This window comes from Haliaeetus albicilla, chromosome 16 (assembly GCF_947461875.1).
Source record: "Haliaeetus albicilla chromosome 16, bHalAlb1.1, whole genome shotgun sequence".
NCBI lineage: Eukaryota > Metazoa > Chordata > Aves > Accipitriformes > Accipitridae > Haliaeetus > Haliaeetus albicilla.
Window position 1 is genome coordinate 5,567,742 of NC_091498.1, and position 21,503 is coordinate 5,589,244.

The following is a 21,503-nucleotide window of genomic DNA, read 5'->3' on the forward strand; positions in this document are numbered from 1 at the left end:
CAGGGGACAAGCGCCAGGACAGCAAACACCAACCACCGATGCTCGGACCCTTCGCTCTGCCGCCGAGCCCTGGGGCCATCAACCAGGAGACCACCCAGCTTTTCCTTAAAGCCTCCCCCGGGTTGGGTGTCCCTAGAACAGGGTGCCTTTACCCCCCCCCCCCCACCACCAGGGCAGGGGGGTCCTCAGCCCTATTGCTTCCCTTTAGCCCCATGCCTCAGTTTGCCCCCCACCCCCAAACTGCAAATTCTGCCAAGCCTGGAGCCCTGTGGCATTTTGCCTGGCTACAAGCAAGGGAAAATATTAGGTAAACAAACAAACACCATGGCAATCTAGAGAGATGCAAATAAATAAATTAAAAAACCCAACCCAAACTCCTTATCCCAACACCAGCAGAAGGCAGCAGCAGCCCGCAGGCTCCCAGGGGGCCGAGCCTGGGCTCCTGGGTGGCCCCACGCTAGCTCCAGCCCCAGATCCCACACGGAAGGCAACGGCTCTATCCCAGAGGTCCCATCCTTTGCAAAGGGCCGGCAAAAGCCATTTCCCTTTGTCACCCATCCCCATCCCTGGTCCTTCCTCGGGTCTCCATCCCGGACCCTGACCCGGCACCCAGAGGAGCAGCCTTCACGCTGGGAGGACAAAGTTCCCATTCAAACACCAGTTTGTTCCAGCCTGGGCTATTTTTAGGTCATTCCTCTCGTTTCGGGGGCTCGGGCAGCCAGTTGTGTTCCTGGCAGGTCAGGATGGTGTCCCAGGGTCAGGGCCGCTCTCAGGGCCCCGAGGGGAATTGCTGCGGGAATCAGGCAAGCAGCGGGGTCGACTCCATCACTTCTAGATGGAAAAACCCAGGGTGGTTGAGCGTCTGGGATGAACAGGGTTGAAAGGGAGGAATTGCATTTGCAACGGGCCAGGTAGGACAGACACCAGGCTCAGCCCCAAGCTCCATAACTGGGGAAACTGAGGCACAGGGAAAGAGTCAAAGCCAGAGGCAGGGAGTGACCTCCCGTCCTGCAGCAGCCAGGTTGGTGGCACGAGGTTCATCCCTGCTTTGTCCCCATCCCTCCGGGATGCCCACCGCTGCGGGACACCTGCAGGTCTGTGGGCATCAGCCCCAGCAGCTCTTCACTCCCACCCTAAGGGCTCGATGCTCCCCCAGGAACAGCCCCCCCCAAGTCAGTTTGGGGCAGCAGAGCATCCCTATTGCTCTGCAGAGCACCTTGGCACCTCACCAGCCCCTGGGAGGCTGGAAAACCAAATCAACTGGCCGGATTACAGCCCAGTGCAGACCAGTACAGCCCAGTTGCTCCACGCTGGGCTTCTCAAACACCACAGACCTGAAGCGGCATCCCTCCAGCTCGCTCCATCACCACCACGGCCTCGCCTCCCGCTCTGAACCCCTAAAGCAGGGAAGTGGCAGCTCCCCGGCCAGAGTCCGGCCCCGCCGTCACCCTGTGGAGCAGGACGCTCCGGCTGGATGCGTCCCGCTGTCCTCGGCAAGTACCAGGGAAACCTGCAGACCTGCTGCTGTGGGATCCGAGGCAGGAGCAGAGGCCAGTTATGCCGGTGCAAACCAGTGCCCAGACACTCACCCAGGACGAGGCAGTGGGTGGGAGCAGCTCCGGCACCCAGGGGCCATCTTGGGTGGCCACGACATTTAGTACCATGGGAGCTTTCTCCTGAACGACACGTCCAGAAGCAGACCACTGCTCCCCTGGCCCTGGCTCCACCAGTCCCAGCTCTGGCAGCACGAGGAGCTACATCTCATCTCCTGAAGGCAGCCACAGGGCTCCTGCCCATCCTGCCCACTGCAGGACACTGAGGCTGGTCCAGGCTCCAGAGCTGGCCATGCTTTGGTGCAGCCGAGTCCCTGGGGAGCCGCACACGGTGACTTTTGGATGTTCCTGACCTGCACGCTGCTCTGCCTCCATAGCAGTAAAACTTCAAGGCACGAGCTTTCCCCTGCTGCCCCCAGCACACACATCCTACCAAGCTTCTCCAGATGAGACAGTTTTCCTGGGGTAGGAATGAATTCCCAAAGCCCAAATTCCCAGCCCTTAAATGCCCCATGCTCCAGTTAACCCCTTGCATACCAGACATACCATGTTGTCCACACATCCTTTCCTTCCCCTGCTTTGCCCCCAGCACGGGCAGTGCTTCCTAATGGATGCCAAGCCAAAGTCCCGGAGATTTGGGCTCCAGCTCCGGCCACACTCCAGTGCTCGGCTGTCAGGACAGCACATGTCGCTCGGATGCTGATAAAGGCTGATGGGGGACTCTGGCTTTGGAGCTTGGCTCACCCCATCCCACCCAGGACCAGTCCCAGGGGGATCAGCCCCACATTGCTCAGCCCGTTTCTGCAGCAGCAGAAAGGTGCAGAGCCTGGGGTGCCAGCGAGCCTGTGCAGGACACCCCCAAACCCACAAGAGCCAAAAAGTAAAGTGAAAAAAATAAATGAAGCAACTACCCTCAAACCCACCCCAGCTCCAGCCCCGTCCTGGCTCCTTTAGGTGCCGGGAAGCACTAAGACAGACGCCTTTGACTCAGTGCTGGCTCATTAACACAGAGAGGCACTTGGCATCACACTTCCTTCCTTTTTTTTAAATAAAGCATCCAAAAGCAGCACCCTTTATATGTTGCCAAAAGGTCACAAGGCTTTATAGCACCGGGGAGCACATCTACACGCCATCACCCCCACTTAGGGGTCCTCACCTTTAAACATAAGGTGCAAAGTGCTGCACTATCGCTCCTCACATGTCGCAATGGCCCCAGCCTCAGCCCCAGCACAGAAAACCCCAACACTTCATCTTCCCAGCGCCTCGGGAAGGAGATTTATAGCAGAGAGCACTCACCCTAAATAATGCACCAACATTTGCATTCCCTGGCTGTACTACAAGTGCGTGGCCACTAGCAGAGTGCTTTCCTTCACACAGACTTTAAATCTTAAGGAAGGACTTACCAGCCAAGCAGACTCATGGCAATGACCTCCCTTGCTGTGGAGAGAGGAGGAGGAAGAAGGAGGAGAAGGAGGAAGGGCTGCAAACCCTGCAGCTTAGTGGGACCAGGTGGGCTAAGCAGCATCAGGTGTGGGGTGGGAGCAATCGTGCCCCAGCTGCGGCTGATCTGGTTGAGCGTGGCCATAGCTCTCTGTGCTCGGGGGTTTGGGTCTGGATCCTTTATGATTGGGATCTGTTGCTTTTTGGCATGGCTGCTCCAGCCCTTCTCTCTCCATCTCCCCCTTTTTGCCCCTTTGGGGGATGTTTCTTGGGCTGGCTCCGACCCTGCCCCGACTGAGCTGCATGGTCCTTGGCTCCAGCTCTGTGCGGATGCCCCATTAAAGAGATGGTTGAAGGGCTGTTATTACCCCCCCACCTCCCCTCCACCCCCTCCCCTGCGGATGGAGGTGTCCCAGCAGCGAACCTGGAGCCCCACCAGCGCTGGCTGGGGTGGCCCTGGGCATGGGAGACCCTCTCACAACCATTGGTGGGGTCTGCACCTTCCCCAGGGCATCTTTCCCACACACAGCCTACAGCAGTGGTTTCCCCCAACCCATTTTCCACATTTTGTCCATTTTTGCCCCAAACTGTTCCATAGCCATGCACCAGCCTAGAGGTCCCTTGGTGGTGTGGGGGTAATTGCAATTAGCCCAAGGGACACTCCGCGGTCAGTCCTGGTCAGCCTGGATGGTCAGCACTGAGGACAATCCCACTATTTTCTTTTGCTGGTGTGTTTGGTGAAATCCCCCTTCTCTTGGTTGGAATCTCCTCCTGCAGCAGGCACCTCCTGAGGTGGGGATATGCCAGTGGGTGATGATAAGGGCTGGATATTTAATCTATAGTTTATAAAGCTGGTTCCTAGGCAGGATAAGATAAGATACCGTCCAGCATCACCCTTCACAAGCTGCACGGCGTGAAATCTTCAGTGCTTCCAGGGTGGTTTAATTTCACAGCTCTGCAGCCGAGTGGGGTCAATGGAGGGATCCAGGGTGGATTTTTTTTTGCTTTATTTTTAAATTTTTGTTTTAACCCAGATCCATTCCCGCCCAGTGTTATTCCCAGCATGCTGCCAGGACAGCGTGGGAGTGAGAGCATCCACAGCATCCATCCACTGAAATGGATGGATGTTAAAATCCCACAAACACTCTTGAAACCGTGTCCACAGGCAGAGTTGCAGATGAGGGATGTGCAGATGATGCACTCCACAGAGAGAGCATGGGTCTTCTCACCCCACCAGACTAATTAATAAAGCAGCTTTGCATTTTGAAACAATCCCTACATGGCTCAGAAATTCTCCCTCGGAGGACGCTGCTGAGTTGGCCAGGAGGATGCTGGGGGAGGAGGAGGATGCTGGAGTGGGTGCGTGGTCCAGGTAGGAGATGTTGCAGGCAGGTTCCCCTCTCGTCCCCCATCATTTGCCACGTTGGGTTGCAGCCGCTTCCCGAGGTCGGGCTGAGTCCCAGCCAGAAAATGAAGGGGGAAAATTAAAACAAAAGCCCCCAGCCCTGAAGCAGCTCCTGGTGCAGCTCCTCACGGTGTTTCAGGCTCCAATTTCTTGCTGCCGGTTTCTGAAGTGTGGCCCAGGGCCCGGCATTAGCTCTGGCTGCAGCTGGTTAAGCCCGAATGAAAAGTTATTTTCAGCTAAAAACAACCTCCTGGCACGTCCCCTGGGATGCTGCTTCAGGGCAGACCCTGCCGGTGACTTTTTGTTGTTGCTGTTTATTGCATTGAACCAGTGCCTAAATAATTTTGAGATTAAGCATCCAAATAAATAGCTGAGCTGTGGGTTGGTATCGCTCCCAGCGAGACCTCAGCGATGCTACTGCCTCCCAAACCACAGCCGTTGGCCCCATCTCTGCTTCCCTGCAAAGGGGGATGCTGGTACCCAACTTCTTGGGGAGAGTTTGCATCAGAAACAGAGACAGCCTTTTCTTGTAAAGCAGGAAAAAAAAGAAAAAAACCACTGCAGGGGTGTAAGGGGAGCTTAAGGGTTGCTTTTTGGGAAAAGGGTGGTTCAGCAGCCCCGCAGCTGGGGGGACTCACATGGGGCAGGCTGGGACCAGGTAGAGCAGCATGGGGGAAGGTGGAGATGGGGCCAGATCTACTCTGGGCAATAGGGTACAAAGCTGCTATCACTCCTGTTTGAAAGGCAAAATAGAAATTAAAATGAAAAAATAATACTAAAAATTGAAACAAAACATGCCGAGTTTCCAAAGGGAGGTGAAAAAAAAAGATTGTGGAAACCCTGACTTTTCTAAAATGAGCGCAGAGCGGTTTTGTTTCTTGCAGGCTTTAACTACCATTTCCCAGCTCCAGTGCCAAGTGCCACTGGTAATGCAGGGTGATGTGGAAGGTGATGAAAGCCAGGAGAGAGAGACAACAGCATCGCCAGCACAACCCTCCCTGGCTCCTGCAGCCCTGTCCCCTGTCCCCAACCCCATGGGGTGACAAAAATGGGTGATAAAAGCCCCTGGCTGGGGACAGTTCCCCTCTGCCCAGCCCCAGCCCTGGGCCAGGGAGATGTCAGTCTCTGAGCTGCTAGGAGTGCTTGTGCTGGGAATATATTTTTGCCAGAAAAGGCAGTTTCCAAGCCATTCTGCAGGGATGTTTTGGTCTGGAGAAGGATGTCGTCCCTGAGGTTTGCAAGGTCCAAGGCTCCATGCTCAGTTCAGACCAGAGAGAGGGAGAAGCAGAGACAGGAATAAAAAAAACCAACCATTTCATACAGATAAAACATATTTCAGCCATTTACATGCACCATGGTGGGCTCTGGTCTTGGGAAGGCAAAAGGCAGAGATCCCATCTAAGCTGCAGCATTGCATTTTGAAGCCTCCTGAGTTGCCGGAGAGCAGAGCAGTCCTCGCCCCTTCGCTCTGATCCATCCTTCAACAGCCCCTGGCATCCCGGGGCTCCTCCTGCCCCAGAACTGGGGGGAGCGGGATGGGATGGTATGGGCCCCCAGCACCAGCAGACACAGCTGCTGCGGATGGACGGGGTGTTTCTGGCCGGAGAACAGGAACAGGGCAGTGATCAGAGCATAAAGGGCACCATTTACTTCTGGATTGATGAGGAGGGCAGGATCAGGAGTGGTCCTTGGGTACCTGGGCAAGATGCTGGTGCCAGACGCTTAGAAAAGGCAATGCTGCTGCAAAAAAATCCTTCTCTGCTTTTTGGTAGGTGACATCTCCCCGGAGATGGGGGAAAAGAAACAGGCAAAGAGCAAAAAAGTGCTTTGGAAAGATGCAGCCATCTGCCCAAGTAGTACCCTGCCATGGGGATGCTCCCACCTCGGTGTCCTTGGCAGCCACCCGAGGCTCAGCACCCGCTGGCAGTGGGTGCCCAATCACCGCCCCCCCCGGGTCCCGGGCCTCTGCCAGAGCCAGAGATGGACTCGGTGTTAAAAAAGGTTTTTTTTGGAGGGGGAGAAGGACCGGGTCAAACCCCAGCATCGTGCCTCCCAGGGTCAAGGGAGGACACCCTGGCGGGGGTTTGTCCTGGCATTTGCATGAGCCGGTGGCACAGCTGGGACACTCCACCCCTGCCTTAAAAATACAAAGGTGAAAGATATTCCTCCAGTTCCTATTTATTTTAACCAGGCCCCACCATTGCTGCCCCATGGCCATGCCATGGCTGGTGGGACCTGACAGCTCCTCACCCCCTGTCCCCATCCTCACGTGGGCTTCACCCACGGGGGATATCGGGGGGACACCGCAGCCACATGCCAGGGGGAATCAACAGGAATCGGGGCTGAGCACCAAAGCAGTGACCAGCCCACACCTTCCCCAGGGGCAAACAAGGCAAAGGTCCTGGGGCAGGATCGGGAAAGAAATGATGGAGCAACCATTGCTTGTTTGCAAGAAAACAGACAGCTGATGCTTCCCTTCTCCAGGCTGCTGAGGTTGGAGCCGTCTCCTGAGATGGGATGAGAGCTGCATCCCGCAGCACAGCCTCACCCAACACAGTGAATCCTGTTTCTCTACTTCATTTTTCGTTTTATCCACATTTTCCTACTGCATTTTTCTGCTATGATGAGAGGTTTTTTGAGGGCTTTGTTTCTGTGCTACCTTCTCTCTGGGGATCACACCACCCCAGTGCCAAGATTGGCTCTCTGGCCTCATCCCACGCAGCTCCTGTTCTGCATCCAAATGGCACCAAATAACATGACGGCACCCAACAGGGCCCGGCAAAACTAGCACCAACACTCACCCCTACCTCTCTGCCCCATCGCATCCCTCCTCCCACTACCCGCATCCTTCACCCCACCAGAAAACAGCACAAATAAACCCCGACCCGCAGACGGGCTTTGGGAACTGCCGCACCCCAGCGAATCTGTTTTAATTTCACAGCTGCCTGGATGGCAGGAGGGTGGGCAGCAGCATCTCGCTTGCTGCCTGCAGCTCTCTTGGGCACCTTTTACATCCCTACTCTGCAAAAAAAAAAAGCCCCAAACCTTGAGCTTATCACCTTATCCTGCAAATATTCAGTAGCTGTGGAGCATCCTTACTCTCTCCAGCTGAGCATCTTGCAGGGAAGACAACGAGGCGAGGCGGGACCGCATGGCATCAAGATAATATTTAATAGCCCCGTTGGGCTTACGTGCTCTGGTCAAGCAAATTTTCCGGTGGGTTGAGAGTGGGCAAGGGGACACCAACCCCCCAAAACATCCCCTCACCCCAACCCCGCTGAAATAAAGTGCTGCGGGGGCTGGTGGGGCTTCGCCCGCCCTGTGTCCCCATCCCGCGGTTTGTGTTGGGTCTCAAAGTGAGGGCTCCTCTGGAAAAGCCACTGGGAGAAGGGCTTGTAAGGCCAAAGGCATCCACCAGGAAGCTGTTGAGAGGCAGCTAGGAGAGGACATCCCACCCACCCCAGGTGAGTCCTCCCCCAGGAGCAGCGGGTCAGGACCTCCCTCTTGGCATCCGCTTAAAAACACTGTCCCTGAACACCTCCTGGACACGGGGGTTTGGGGTTGCTGGTGGCTGCTGGGGGCCAGGATGAGGGACTGCGACGTCACGGTCCCCGAGGGCACTGGGGATGTCAGACCCGCACGCCTCGCTCCATCCCCACCACCCAGGAGCTGGGTCGGAGCTCGCCCCGGCTCGGGGGCTCACTGGGCTCCAGCAGCCGGTCCGAGGACTCGCCAGTACTTTCCAGTTTGGCATAACCCACCAGGCTGACGTGGTCCAGCCGGGGCCAGCTCCGGTTCTTACGGTCCTTGATGGGGGCCACCAGCAGCATCCCCGGCTGGCCGAGGTCCAGGGACTTGGAGTGTCCCGGCGCATGGAGCTGCGCGTCGGGGCTGAGCTCTGCCACTGCCGGTTCTGTGCCGGGGCAGCCGCCATCCATGTTGATGACGATGTGGCCACCACCACCACTACCACCACCACGGTCCTGGCTGCGGGATGCGATGCTGCCAGAGAGCGGAGCCCGGGAGAGGCGTGGTGCTTCGGAGGGGGGCTCGGCATGTCCCGCCTCGGCTCTCTCGCTGGCCCCCCGCGCCGCTGCGTCCAGCAAGCGGTTGTTGAGCTTGATGACGGGCAACGCCAAGGCGCCGACGGCCGAGGAGAGGAGGGACTCTGCTCCGGTGCGGCCGGAGAGGCTGAGGTTGGCCTCAGCGGAGGTGCCGGAGCGGAGGCTGAGGAGGGAGGCGGCGGGAGATGCTGCCGGGTGTTGGAGGAACTCGGCTGTGGTCTGGAGCCTGTTGGGGCCGTAGCAGTCGGACCACTTGCTGCAGGGGCCGGGGCAGGGCTGGCAGGAGAGATCCACCTGGTAGCAGCCCTCCACGCACTCAGCGTTGGCCTTGGGGATGGGCTGGCCGTCCCCGCGCTGGCAGCGCCCGTCCTCGGGGCCGGTCCCCTCGGGGAGACCCGCCGCCATGGAGTAGAGCCCCTTCTGCATCAGCCTGCGGGTCTCCATGTCCCTGTTCTCGTACAGCATGGTGTTGGCACAGATGAAGATGAAGAGCCCGATGCCCATGATGACGGGGCCGATCAGCTTGAGCTTCTCGCTGTGGGGCACGTGGCGCCCGGCAGCCACCTCCCTCCTCATGTCCCCTGCGATGCTGGCATTCCTGGCACCAGCCCCAGTGCCCCCGGGTCCCCGATGGGGCCAGTAGCCCACCACGGCAATGGTCATGCCCACCAGGACCACTGAGATGCCCACCATGACGAAGGCTCCCGACGGCGAGCGCATGCGGAGCTGCCCTTTCACCGGGACCTCCGGCGGTGACTTGCGCCGCAGCCTGCGTCCCCGGCGCCGTGGCGGAGCGGGGGGCACCGGTGGCTTAGTCGTTCCCCCCTCCGGCTCCCGCATGGGTCCGTTGGTTTCAGCGCTCTCGGCAGTCATCGTCTCCGGCTCGGCCACTCTTCCTGCGGGGTGGGGAGGAGAAAAAGGTGAAGAGGCATCACTGGGGGTCCGCGTGCCCGAGATGCTGGGAGCATGGGGATGCCACGAGCATGGGGACCAGAGGGACACTGGGAGCTTGAGGATGCTGGGAACATGGGGACCACAGGGACACTGGGAGCAGGAGGGTGCCGGCAGCATGGGGACCCTGGGAACATGGGGACCACAGGGACACTGGGAGCAGGAGGGTGCCGGCAGCATGGGGACCCTGGGAGCAGGGGGATGCCAGGAGCATGGGGGGCATAGGAACACCAGGAACACGGAGATGCCAGGAATATGGGAAGCATGGGCATGCCGGGAGCACAGGGGACACCGAGCCCACATCAGGGACCTGCAGCTGCACCACATCAGGGACCAGCAGCTTTGCCCTCCTCCCTCACCTGCTTACTTTCCTCTAGTTACTTCTCTCTCCCCGCTCGAGAGCAGTGGAAGGGCTACGAAGCTCCCTCCAACCGTGCTGCCAAAGCTTCAAAACTCATATCCCTAAACTGGGACAGGGCAGGGCAGTGAGGATGGCCGGGACCCCACTGCACCACATGCTGCACCGGCACAGAGACATCGCTGGCATCAGGGGCCCAAATGACCTGTCCTGGGTCAACAAGTCCTGCTACACCGCCAAAGGGGTGCCACCAGCCAGCTCGGCTTGACAGTGGTGAGGGAACGGGCCGTTTATTTGCCCGCTGGGGAAACTGAGGCACGGCTGCACGTGAAAACCCAAAGCAAAGCTCTGAAAAAGCCGCACTGCACAGGGCCCTGCAAGCAATGCAGGTCCCCAGTTTGCTCTGCTCACTATCCAAACATGACCTAAAAACCTAAACCAACACCCCATCATCCTCGAGCTGCTCGTCAGACCACAGGACCCGCCAACTCAGCACCCACGCAGGATTTAAGCTGAAAGAGGCGCTTTTCCCAATCTGCTGCTGTCTCCTGCTTCAGGGGGAAGCTGACCCCCTCAGTGCACCCACGGGGTCCTGCCCTCGCACACACCAAGATAAAGCTCCACATCCAGGGATTTATGGGGCCTTCCAGAGTGCACCGTATTTCATTTTATCCAGTACCTTGTTTCCTAGATGAGCAAGAAGGTGCCGAAGTTGCTGCCAAAACCAGCCGGTGACCAGCCTGGCAGGGAAGCGTCAGCTGGGCTGGCACTCTTGTGCACAGGGTAAGCGGTGCCCCGCGATACGGGGAAGCTAAAACACGCCCTGAACACGTCCCAGACCGAAAACATCTTTAAAAAAAATAAATAACCTCATGTTGACAGGAATCTGTGTCCTTGCAGCCCGGCTACTTGCTGCTGTGTGCCCGGCAATGGTTGGTAATGTGGGCTGTGGCTGTGCAGCCCGGGCAGGACGGCGCGTCCGTGCCCTCGCCCGCGTCTCCTGGCACTGCCGGTGCTGCCGGAGGCTGGCGTGGGAACGCTGCCCGGGCTGTTCCCAAACGGGGCCCAGGGATGTGCCACCGGCGTGAGTGGGGAGCGCTGCAGGGTGGCCCCCAGCCAAGGGATGCTGCATCTTAAATTGCAAAAGGAAAGCGTTCGGATAGCACGGCGGCATTGATATTCAGCAATTAAAAGCCAGAGACTAAAACCATGGAGAAACACCCTGGTAGGAGGAGGGTGACCGCTCTAATTTTACTCCCCGAGATGAATGAAGCACTGAGAGCCAGCAACCAGCATCACCGACGGCAGAAAAATAAGATACTAAGGTTTTTTTTCCCCCAGTCTTAATCATCTTAAGGTGTTATTAGCATCAGAGGGAAGGAATTAAAGATATGAGTTTCAGGATGACAGCGTGTTCCTGGCACAAGGCTGTCAAGCTGTGGCAATTTGAAGAAGGGAGATTTAAAGGAAAAACAATAAAGTCCCAAACAAAACAACCCAAACCCACAGCCCACTGCTGAGTGGGGTGTTAAACCCTTCTGTGAAACAAGCTGATAATCCTGCATTGCAAAGGGAGAAACACAATAAACCCAATGCAATGTTCACCCTGAATGGAAAAATGAGTTTTTAAATATTTTGGTATTAAAGGGAAACAACTCAAACACATCCCAAAGACTGTGGGTTTTTTTGCCTCCAAATGCCCTGATTTAGGTTATGTCCCAGCTTTCTCTAATTACCATCTTAGATTCAACCTCTCTTAATTTTATATCAAACCCTTTAAATGCCTTGCTGGCTACTCAGGGATTAAAAAAGTAAGACTCCCCCCCCCTAAACCACAAGAGCGGAGCAAAGGCTCTTTGTTACCAGCTGAGGGGGAGAAATGTCAACCCCCCGGGGCTCATGGCCCCCCAAGATCACGCTGAACACACACACCAGCCACCTCTGATTTTTGGCCCAGAGCCTCAGTTGTGCCTCTTTAAACCCAATTCTGCCATTATCTCCTTTAGCCCACCCGAGCCCCCCCGGAGCCAAAGCCAGCGCCCGTGGGGACCACGAGCATCCCCCGGGGTCCCACCGAGGGCGTTGGGTTGGGTCCAAGGTGATGTTCCCCTCGGCCGTGCCGGGCTGCTGTTCCCACAACCCGGTGTTAAACTGTGGGAGCTGGGATGTTTAAAAATGGGTGCAGCAGGACCAGAGGGTGCCCATCAGCCCCACATCCATGGGGTCTGGACCCCATTCTCCCCTCTTCTCCCTTTCCCCAGGGAACAGGGATGGAGATACAGGGCAGGAGGGACAGGCAGATGCCAGCAATCTGCCTCCAGGCAGGGAATCCTCTTCGCCCCCTCCCCAGCCCCCTGCCACTACTCCTGCCCCGAGCGCCTCTCCCCTTATCTCCCCGCCGCCCGATAGCTGCCTGCTTTCTGAAGTTGGAGCATTTAATTGCTCATTGCCGGGGCTGGTTGTTCCCAGAGTTCAAAACCATTATTTTTATTAATAGAATCCCCAAGGTTATATAAGCTCTTTAAAAAAATATATTAAAAAAAAAATAAAAAAATAAAACCCAGCATTGCCATCCAATTCTGCAACTCGCAGACGCCGACACTCACGCGAATGGATTAATTCAACGTTGGAGCAGCGGCACTAGACACAGCTCAGCTGGAGGGCAGGGCTCGGGGTCCTGTGGGTGCTGCCGGGGCAGGGGGACAGCCCGGTCCCTTGGCAGGGACAGGTGGTGGTCCAGGGCTCCCGGCCACCTCCCTCCAGCCCGGAGGCAGCCGTGGTTCACTGGGACCCGACGCCTCCAGTTTTGAGGTTTTGATTCCCAGTGGGGAGGAATGACAGTATAGAAATGTAAATGCCGTTAGCGTTATCGAGCGAGATGAGGGCTGCTCTGCTGCCAGGTTCGGAGTTAAGCTTCCAATCCCCGCAATAAGCCTGGCATTAAAATAAACCCAAATATTTCTCTAATCCCCCCCATCATGAAGGCATATTGCTGGCTCCACCCCCCCCCCCCAAATCCTCTCCCACCGCCTTCGCAGACAGACGGTCCTAAAATTTGACACTAAATCCCAACGCATCTGACAACAGTGGAGCTGGACTGGGAGTAAAGCGGAATTCGGGAAGGGTCCCTCTTGCAGGTGGGTCCCTGCATCCCTTGAGTGCCCCGGGGATGCTCTGCCCCTGCCATGATCGTGCTGCCAGCTTGAATTTGCAGCGTGCCACAGGCTATCAAAAAGCAGATTTGGCCTCAAAATTCCCCTCCGGCCGAGGGATGAGGGGCTGCGCCAGTGCCGGGCAATGCCACCCCAGTGCTGTGCCACAGGAGATGCCAGCCAGCGGCCAGCCAGCTTGGTGATGTGCTGGAGAGCTGCAAAAACACCGAGTGGAAAAGGGCCAAGTGCAGGCAGCGCTGAGGGCAGCTGCCTTCCCCTTGCAGGTTTCTCCCCCTTGCCAGTTCTCTTTCCAGGAGTGCACTTGGCTCACACCTGGAAAGGGCTTCAGTGCGGGACAGACTCCACCACGCCAGCAGGGATTTAAAACTCGGCATCTCCCCAGGGAGAGTGTTTCCATCGCTGTCCTGCCCCGCTCCAGGCTGCATTGCCCATCCTCGGGGCATGATCCCATCCTGCACCCAGGATCCCATCCTGGGGGTCTTCTGCAGGTCACATCTGCAGAGCATCACCCCGGGGGAGCTGGTATCGGGAGCACCCTAGGCTGTAACGAACACTCAAGAAGTGCCTGACAAACAGAGAGCACCTCCTTTTCTTTTCCTAAAAGTGACTTTAAAGCCGTTCTCCTGATTTTGGGAATAAACCGGTTTTGAAATTTGTTGCCAAATCAGCCAGCGAAGCCCGCAGCGTGTTTAAAGGCCACGGTGATCGGTGAGACACCCAAAGCGCCGAGGCACAGCGCAGCCCCCTCCACCTCGTCCAAGCCCCCGAGGGAGCCCGTGACGCCAAAGCCGGTGGTGGCTGAGCTGCCCCAAGCCCCCCCTCCGCAGGGAAGGGGGACTCAGGCAGCCGAGACCTTACAGGTACGAGAACGCGCCGAGCTGTGCTGCGAGAGCCCTTCCTTGGCTTCCCCACCCACCGGGAAAGGTACGGGGAATGGTAATGACAGTCTGCGCCGAGATGTGATGCTTAAAAATAACTCCCTTTCAGCCTAACCTCCAACGCCGCCCCCAGCGCGGGGCAGGGAGGGGATCGCACGGAGCAGCATCCAGGCACCGGCTCCCCTCTCCCCATCTCGCCGCCCATCCCGGCTGGAAGAGAAGCGAAGCCAGTGGAGGAGCAGCATCAGTCCTGGAACATGGTGCATCCAGCATCTTGGATGCTTGGGGTGGTTTGAGGCCCCACGTCCTCGCCTGCGTGGTGCCACCTCTTTTCCTATTTTATTCAGTCCACTTCAAATTTTCCCCCTTGGCTACACATTGAAGTTCTTCAGAGAGAAGAAACAAAATAAAAAGCCAACGGGTATCTTTCTGGGTCTCTCCCAGCAGAAGAAAATGCTGTCACCATCCCAGCACCCACCGGCAGCTCCCACTCTGAAGCTGCAAAGCCTCCTCTGGGCTCGGTCCCAAGAGGTAAAACCACCCTGCTGTGACCCCAGCACAAGCATGTTCCCAACGCAGTGACAAAATGTCTCTCCAGCTTCAGCTTTGGCTGGGGACACCTGTTAATCAATCATAATTAATTAAGTTACCTCATAGAAGCTCCCACATAAACCCAGTAATGCTAATTATCATGGCGTGGGAAGGATTATCCCCCTTCCCAGCAGGAACCACCTTCTGGTCCTGGGCTGGGGGGGTCTCGCACCTGGTTTTAACAAGGCTTGTGATATATCTTCACCCTTGCTGCAGCACAGGAGAGCCCGGGTATGACTACCCTCTGCCCGTCACCCAAAGGTGATGGCTCATCAGTCTTAAACATCCTTCATTCCTCTCTCCACAGCAGTGGAGACCTCGGTTTCCCCAAGCGAAGGACGGGATGGATGAGATGTTGACACAAAACCACCTCCACTAAGCACTTGCTGATGGAGACATCATCTCCACGCCTGGCCAAGCTGTGGAGAAGCATCTTGCCGGCTTCCCATCTTCAGGTCACACATCCCAGACAGCAGCCAGGAGCTGCTGGGGCCACCACTGTCGCTTGGAACACGATCCAGGACAGGAGGCTATGGGGAAAGACAGTGCTGGGGTGGTTTGGGGACACAGACGGGCCCGTCCCTTTGCTTTCCACCCCATGCTCGATGGGCTCCCCCAGGCAAGAAGGTCGCGATGGGCAAATGGGATGCAGGAACACCTGGGACTGAGGAGAGCCACCAGTGCCACCAGCTGCTCCAGCTCCATTCACCTTGACTTCTCCAAAGTCCTCCCTGCTTCCAAAACGGGGCCATCCGCTAAACAACTCTCTACCCCTCAGGCAAAGAAAGTGCGTGGAAACATCCAACTGATTACTAATTACAAGAGCTTGCCTTACCCAGATTTGCTCTGCTAATTAGACTAATCTCTATGGCTAGGAAATGAGCCGCAGTCACCCATAGCGAGGGGATCATGCAAGTTGGATGGATGCTTAACTCATGTCAGACCCCTGCAAAGGGGATCGTAATTCCCGGCTGCTTCTGACGGGCCATTGTTTAAGGAGACAATAGAAATGCTGGCAAATTTTGTGTTTCTCCTCCAAGCTGATGCCGAAATCAGGACATCTGCATTGCTCAACTTTTTTTGATATGAACCAGATGCAAATAATTAATAAATTCAAATTCAAGATAATGCAGGCATCTAAATTTAAATGGAGAGTGGATTTCTAATGGCAGCTTTTTGCTTGCTTGGTGGAGGGGGAAGGAGTGGGGAGCTCAGGGGGATTTCCTGGGAGAATTCCTGCCTCTGGGAAGCGGTGCGGGGTGGCAGGGCACCTGGGGATGCAGGCTGCGGCCAAGCACCTTGCAAATCCTCATGGCCAAGAGAAAAGGAAGGAGGAGAAAAAAAAAAAATCCGTAGGCTGGGATTTCCAGGGAATTAGGAGCAAACTCTTTCTGAATTTGGCACCTTCCCTGCTGCTCCTTTGAAAAATCCCTGCCAGCGTGGAGGGAGGGAGGGGACGCCGGGGGGGCTGCCAAGTCCTCCCTGCTCCCAGGCATGGCCCAAGTTATCCAGCGGGTACAAACACATATAACCCATCTCCTCCCGCCCCAGGGACCCACATCCCACTCTGCCTGCAGGCAGTGAAGTTTCTAGCCATATTCCCAGCTGGGATTACTCTTGCCTCCGGCGTTTTAAACCTCCCATCTCCCCTACTCTTTACCCTGCAAAACCCCCCATCTCCCTGATTTCATGAACAGGAATCAAAACCCACCTGGAAGCGAGACGGGAGCCGTGGCTCTGCCTGCGGTCGTCCCCCCCCCAACTCCAAGCCGCAAAGCTGAGCCCCTTGTGCTGAAAGGCCTTCCCGATCCCAAACTCCAGGAGCTACCGGGATAATTTCCACCCACTTCTCCTCTCTCGAGTGTCTACACCAAAACCCGCGTGGGGATTAGCTGCGTGACCGCTCCTCGGAACTGCAAAAACTCCCGGGGTTTGGATACTACAGCCGGCTGCTGCCCGGGTCCCAGTTTCTGGCCGTGCGAGGGTGCGTGTGTCCGTGCGTGGGCTCGCACACGAGTGTGCGTGCACATCCGTGCACGCCTGCGTGTCGCCGTGGGCACGCGTGTGAGGGCTGCGCGCCTCTGCCCGCGTCCATCTGTCCGTCTGCTCGTGCCCCTGCGTGCGCTGGGTGCCTGCGGGAGCCTCTTCGTGCCCGTGGGTACTCCCTGTCCGTGGGAACGCCGTGGCCGGGGGTACCCCCTGTCCGTGGGAACGCCGTGGCCGGGGGTACCCCGTGGCCGGGGGTGCCCGCTGTGCATCCCGCTGCGGGGTCGCTGTGCCCGGGGTTAATGTAAGCGGCTACGGCCGGTACCGGGTCTGTGTACCCGCGTGGGTGTCCCCCCCCGCCGGTGCCCCCCCCCCGCCGCCCCATCCCTCACTCACCGCCGTGAGCCTCCCGCCGGGACCGGGACCGGGGCCGGGACCGGGGCCGGTCCCCCGGGGGCGGCGGGCGCTGGGCTCCGCCGCGGCCGGGGCCATGGAGCGGCGGGAGCGGCCGGTTCCCGGTCCCCCGCTCGCCGCCGCCGCCGCTGCCGGGACGTCTGGGCGGGGGGCGGCGGGTTCCGCCCGGCCCCGGGTCCCCGCCCCGCCCGGCCCCGGCCGCGGCCCCGCGGGGGGGAGGCGGAGCGCGGGGATGGCGGGGAACGGGGAAGGGGACGGGCTGAACCGGGCCGGGACACCCCCTCCCCCCGCCCCGGTGCCCGGTTGCCCTTCCCGGGGGGTGCGGGCTCCGCGGTTGGCGGCCGTGGGAAAGTTGCGATCGCTTTGCGGGGATTTTCCTGGCTCCGAGCGCGGGGCTGGAGCCCGGCCGGGCGCCGGGGAGCGGCGGGGAGGAGGGCGGGCAGCCGCCGGGGCCGGGCTGCCTTCCACCGCCTCGGGTCCCCTCTCTGCCTTTCCCGGCAGGGACCCCCAGCCCCCTCCCGGCGCAGGATGGGACCCGCCGGTACCTGAGGGGATGCTCAGAGTCCACGGACCCTCCTCCCACTCCCACGGCCCCCCCCCAAGCCCCCAGCCCCCCTGCCCTGCGATGCACCAACAGAGCCCATTTCTCCCAGCCAGGCCAGCCTGCTCGGGGACTGGGCTTGCGGTGGTTTTCCCCCTTCCAGCTGTGAGAGCACGGGAGAGTTTAGCAGTTGGGATAAAAGCATTACCCTAAGTTCACTTTGGCAGCCGAGGCATTTGACGAGCCCCCCCCCCACTGCAAACAGTGGTTAAGGCAGGTTCCAGAGGCACTTCCTCCTCCAGGCAGGCACAAAGAGGAGAGCTTCTGCAAGGAGCCGGCTCTGAGTGCGTCGCTTTGCCTTTCTTCCTCGGAACTTGCCACAGAGACAGACGCAGACCTCTCTGTCAGCCCCAAGGGTCATGGCAGTGCATCCCTGCATCCCCATCCTTGCATCCCCATCCCCTCATCCGCATCCCCATCCCCGCATGCCCATCCTCATCCCCGCATCCCCATCCCCGCATCCCCATCCTTGCATCCCCATCCCCTCATCCTCATCCCCGTCCCCGCATCCCCATCCTCATCCCCGCATCCCCATCCCTGCATCCTCATCCCCTGCCCCACATCCTCATCCCCATCCCCGCATCCCCATCCTCACAAGGGCAGCGAGCGGAGTCCTACAGCTGTAGCTGCTGGTGGCACATCGCGATGCACTGAAACAACTGCTCCTAGCTTTCACCAACATACTCACGCACCAACACCACAACACAACACACTGGTAAGTGCTGAGGAGATTCGGCCTCGTTACACCCCCAAGCTACTGATGTTTTGCAGGCAGAGAGGCTGTTTATCAGCCTTTAATTAAAAATGTACCAAGCTTGCATCCTCCCTCTTCCCCACACTTGTGGTAAATCTCAGAGCATCAAACCAGACCCCTGCTCTCCCCAGGGAGCCACAAAACACAACCCTGCAATTCCCCGTGTGACTTTGCCACAGGCACCTCATGGTCCATGAGCAGATGCAGAATGCAGTCAGCCAGCTCTCTGTCAGGGACCACTGCCCAGGAAAGGTTTTTAGGGGAAAAGCTCAAAAATGAGGCGCTGGATACGGGGTTCCTCACCTGTCTCTGGCAGGGGAGCATCATCCAGGGAGTCGATGATGAGAAAAATAAAATCCCCACTTCTGGGTTATGCTGTGGAGGTGTTGCACGGGGTCATCTTCCCCTGCCAGGCTGAATTAAAGCAGCGTTTGGGAAACTTTGGAGCTTCTTGAGGGATGAGCGCTGGGGAAAGGCAAGGGATTATAGCTGCGGGTTCAGCGTACCAGCTGCACCGCTGGACCGGGGCGATGCCTTGCTCCGCCCGGCAGTCCAGGCAAGCTAACAAACACAACTGCCCAGGGAGGAACGATATTTGACTTTGGCTTTTCACGCTGTTCAAGCGACACGTTCAAGGTCTCCCTTCGCTACCACTGGAGACCATCTGGGCACTCCACGATCCAGAAGAAATTAATGCTTTTGAGCAAAATCTGATTTCTATTCAGAGGCTGTACCTGTGCCAGGCGGAGCCGGCCAAAGAGCCGGAGGGGGAAGCGGCGAGAGCTCAGCGCCGGCAGCTTTAGGAGCAAGGGTCAACGCTTTCGGCAGCACGGGTAGGGAAGGGATCTGGCAGCACGGAGCTGGCGCAGGGCCATCGCGCTCAGGCACTGCCCATCCCTACACAGGAGCCTGCTCAAAAGCAGTTTTCCAATTGCAGGTTGCCCAGGGATGCCCCGAGTGGGTTGGTCTCCTGTGGGCCTACCATTAATGTGATAAACGATGCTGGAGGCAGCGTAGGGCAGAAGGCAGGTGCCTGCCGTTCTTCAGGGGTTAAAGCTGGACTGTGCAGGGGACGAGCTCCTGCAGAGAAGGAAGAGCTCAGCCTGCCTCTTCCACCCTTCCAGCCGTACCCAGCTCACGGAGGGGGAGGTGGATGCTGCAGTTGCCTGTGTCCTTGCAGACGGCGGGATCACCTCCGGAGGAACAGAGAGGTGAAGAGGGGAAAAGAACCCACTGGGGACAAAAGTGACAGCAGGGAGAAAGAGGAAAGGGCTCAGGTAGGAGGGTCTGGAGCAGAGCTCATGGCGGGACAGGAGATGTGCAGGACCAAAGGCTTGGGGCACTTTCCCCGATGCTCTGGGCAGCGCTTGCTCTTACAGACACATCTTGGATGGGGAAGAACAACAAAAAACAGTACGAAAAAGAATTGACGTCACTGTCTCTCTTCAGAAAGAGAAAAAATGAATCTCATGGTAATTGGGCACCTCCTCTTGAATTTGGGGGAGGGAGGGGACCTGCATCCGCCTTGTTTCAAGCTCTGGTGATCCTGGCAAAGCCTCCTCTGCTCTCTGCTGCCTCGGCTGGGGACTGAGCCTGGACAGGAGGAACCATGTGGATGGAGGAAGGAGAACTAGACAGCGAGCGATCACAGCCAGGATCTGAGATCAGAGAGAAGGAATGTTGTTATGGAGAGGCTGAAAGCTCGGGGTGGGGATGACTCATGCTGGAGAACATACAGCTGTTGGAGTGGGATTTGGCACCGGCTCGCCAAGGCTGCGGAGCCTTCCCCATTAGCAGAGAGGGGAGAGAGGAGCCTCTGCGATGTCTCCGATTTGGCAGAGGCAGCTGCCAACCTGGGCTGGAGGTGATGGGGAGGGGAACACTGCCTGCCAAAGCAGGGTCACCACCCGGAGAGTATTTTGGGCAGCAGGCAGGGCTTAGCAGTGAGGTTTCTTGCTAGCAGGGTCCCTTCTGGCTGAGGAACCTGCAGGGGCTTATCTGCTTTTGGCTGGGGTTGGTGGTGCTGCCCTGGGGAAGGGGGGAGTCGGAGCCGTGGGGATGGGATGGGGCTGGATGGGTCAGCTCTGCTCAGCACCGGAGCTGCAGCTGTGAAGAAGTGCAAGGTACAAAGCAGACATCCCTCTCCCTTCCCTAGTAATGGGGAAACTGAGGCACAGAGCGGGATGTGATGTATTCCCACCACCAAGTCAGCTGCAGAGTTTAAAAAAAAGCCTTGCAACGGCTGTTGCTCACTGCTGCATCCTTGGCCCGTGGTCACGCTCTCCTCGCGCTGGGAAGAGGCAGACCATTTTGTGGCTGGAAGCAATCTCTGGCTGAGGAGTCAGACCACCATCCCCTCCCAGGCTGCTGGCAGCCAATGCTTGTAGGGCATGAAGGCTTTCATCCAGCTTCCATCCAGCTTCCATCCAGCGGGAGATGCTGTAGCAGCTTCCCCAATATTCACGATTGCTGCAGAGAGAAGGGGGAAAAACCATTCCCCCCACCCACCGAAGCCAAGGCAGGCAGGGAAGGAGATTTGGGCAAGGCATTAGGAGCAGGAGGATGAGCCAGCATCTTCCCCAAGTCCCTTTCAGAGAGATTTTTTGGTGTCATGCCTGGAAATAACCACAGCGCCAGATTCCCAGCACCATGGGGTAAAAAGCTCCATAGGCTGCTTCGGAGGTGGCCCCATTTCAGTGGTAAGCAAAGTGACTGTAAATACAAACAGACTTGTTATTAATCATGTTCTGTAAATGTGGAATCATTATCTTTATGTCCCTGGAAAAGTAATTATCTCCGGCTTTTCAATAAGAACTTGGAAAAGCCTAAAGACTTGAGTTCTGGAAATGTCATCTGTCTCCACATAGAAGAAAACCTGCATATTTTCACAGATTAATATGAGTTAACCAAATTTACAAAATGAGTGAGTTTTAATATATTTCCAAAGCTTTAAGTTAAATGCTTCTTCTCTTTCCAGTGATTTATAATCCTGTTTTGCAAACTTTTCCTGTATTGCACATGTCATACTGTACCGTATGATATTCTATTTTATTCTCTACCCAGTAGTACTTGTGCAGGAGACAAGGTGGGATCTGATTTACGGGATCTCTCCTCCACTGCCATGTAAAGCAATTCCTCCTTGCCTGACCAGGCTCACGGGTTGCAGAGGTCCGCATGAAGAATTATTCCTTCTATACAAACAACCAAAAAGAAACGTTTTCCAGTTGAAGGGAACGTCAAGCTGATAACTTCAGGCCAAAACACAGCTCTGTGAAGCTTTATGCAACTGAAAGGCCACAGAAAAATATCCATGCTCAACAGAAAATATTTGGGAA

General features: G+C 57.3%; 1 protein-coding gene across 4 annotated transcripts; it reads right to left on the bottom strand.

The window, feature by feature from the left end:
• Positions 1–7,550: 7,550 nt before the first annotated feature.
• TMEM200B (transmembrane protein 200B) lies at positions 7,551–18,782 on the bottom strand. Of its 4 annotated transcripts, none has more exons than XM_069803351.1 (2): positions 18,472–18,782; positions 7,551–9,358 (listed from the first exon to the last, which is right to left on the bottom strand). In XM_069803351.1, the coding sequence occupies exon 2, from the start codon at positions 9,333–9,335 to the stop codon at positions 8,028–8,030; it is 1,308 nt and encodes a 435-aa protein (XP_069659452.1). In that variant the 5' UTR covers positions 9,336–9,358; positions 18,472–18,782; the 3' UTR covers positions 7,551–8,027. The 4 variants fall into 4 exon arrangements, with proteins under 4 accessions (XP_069659452.1, XP_069659450.1, XP_069659453.1 ...); XM_069803349.1 differs by lacking the exon at positions 18,472–18,782 and adding an exon at positions 16,796–17,213; XM_069803352.1 differs by lacking the exon at positions 18,472–18,782 and adding an exon at positions 16,125–16,146.
• Between the last annotated feature and the right edge of the window lie 2,721 nt (positions 18,783–21,503).

Excerpts from the sequence above, each read along its gene's own strand:
- TMEM200B (XM_069803351.1), bottom strand. The coding sequence starts at position 9,335 with ATGACTGCCGAGAGCGCTGAAACCAACGGACCCATGCGGGAGCCGGAG.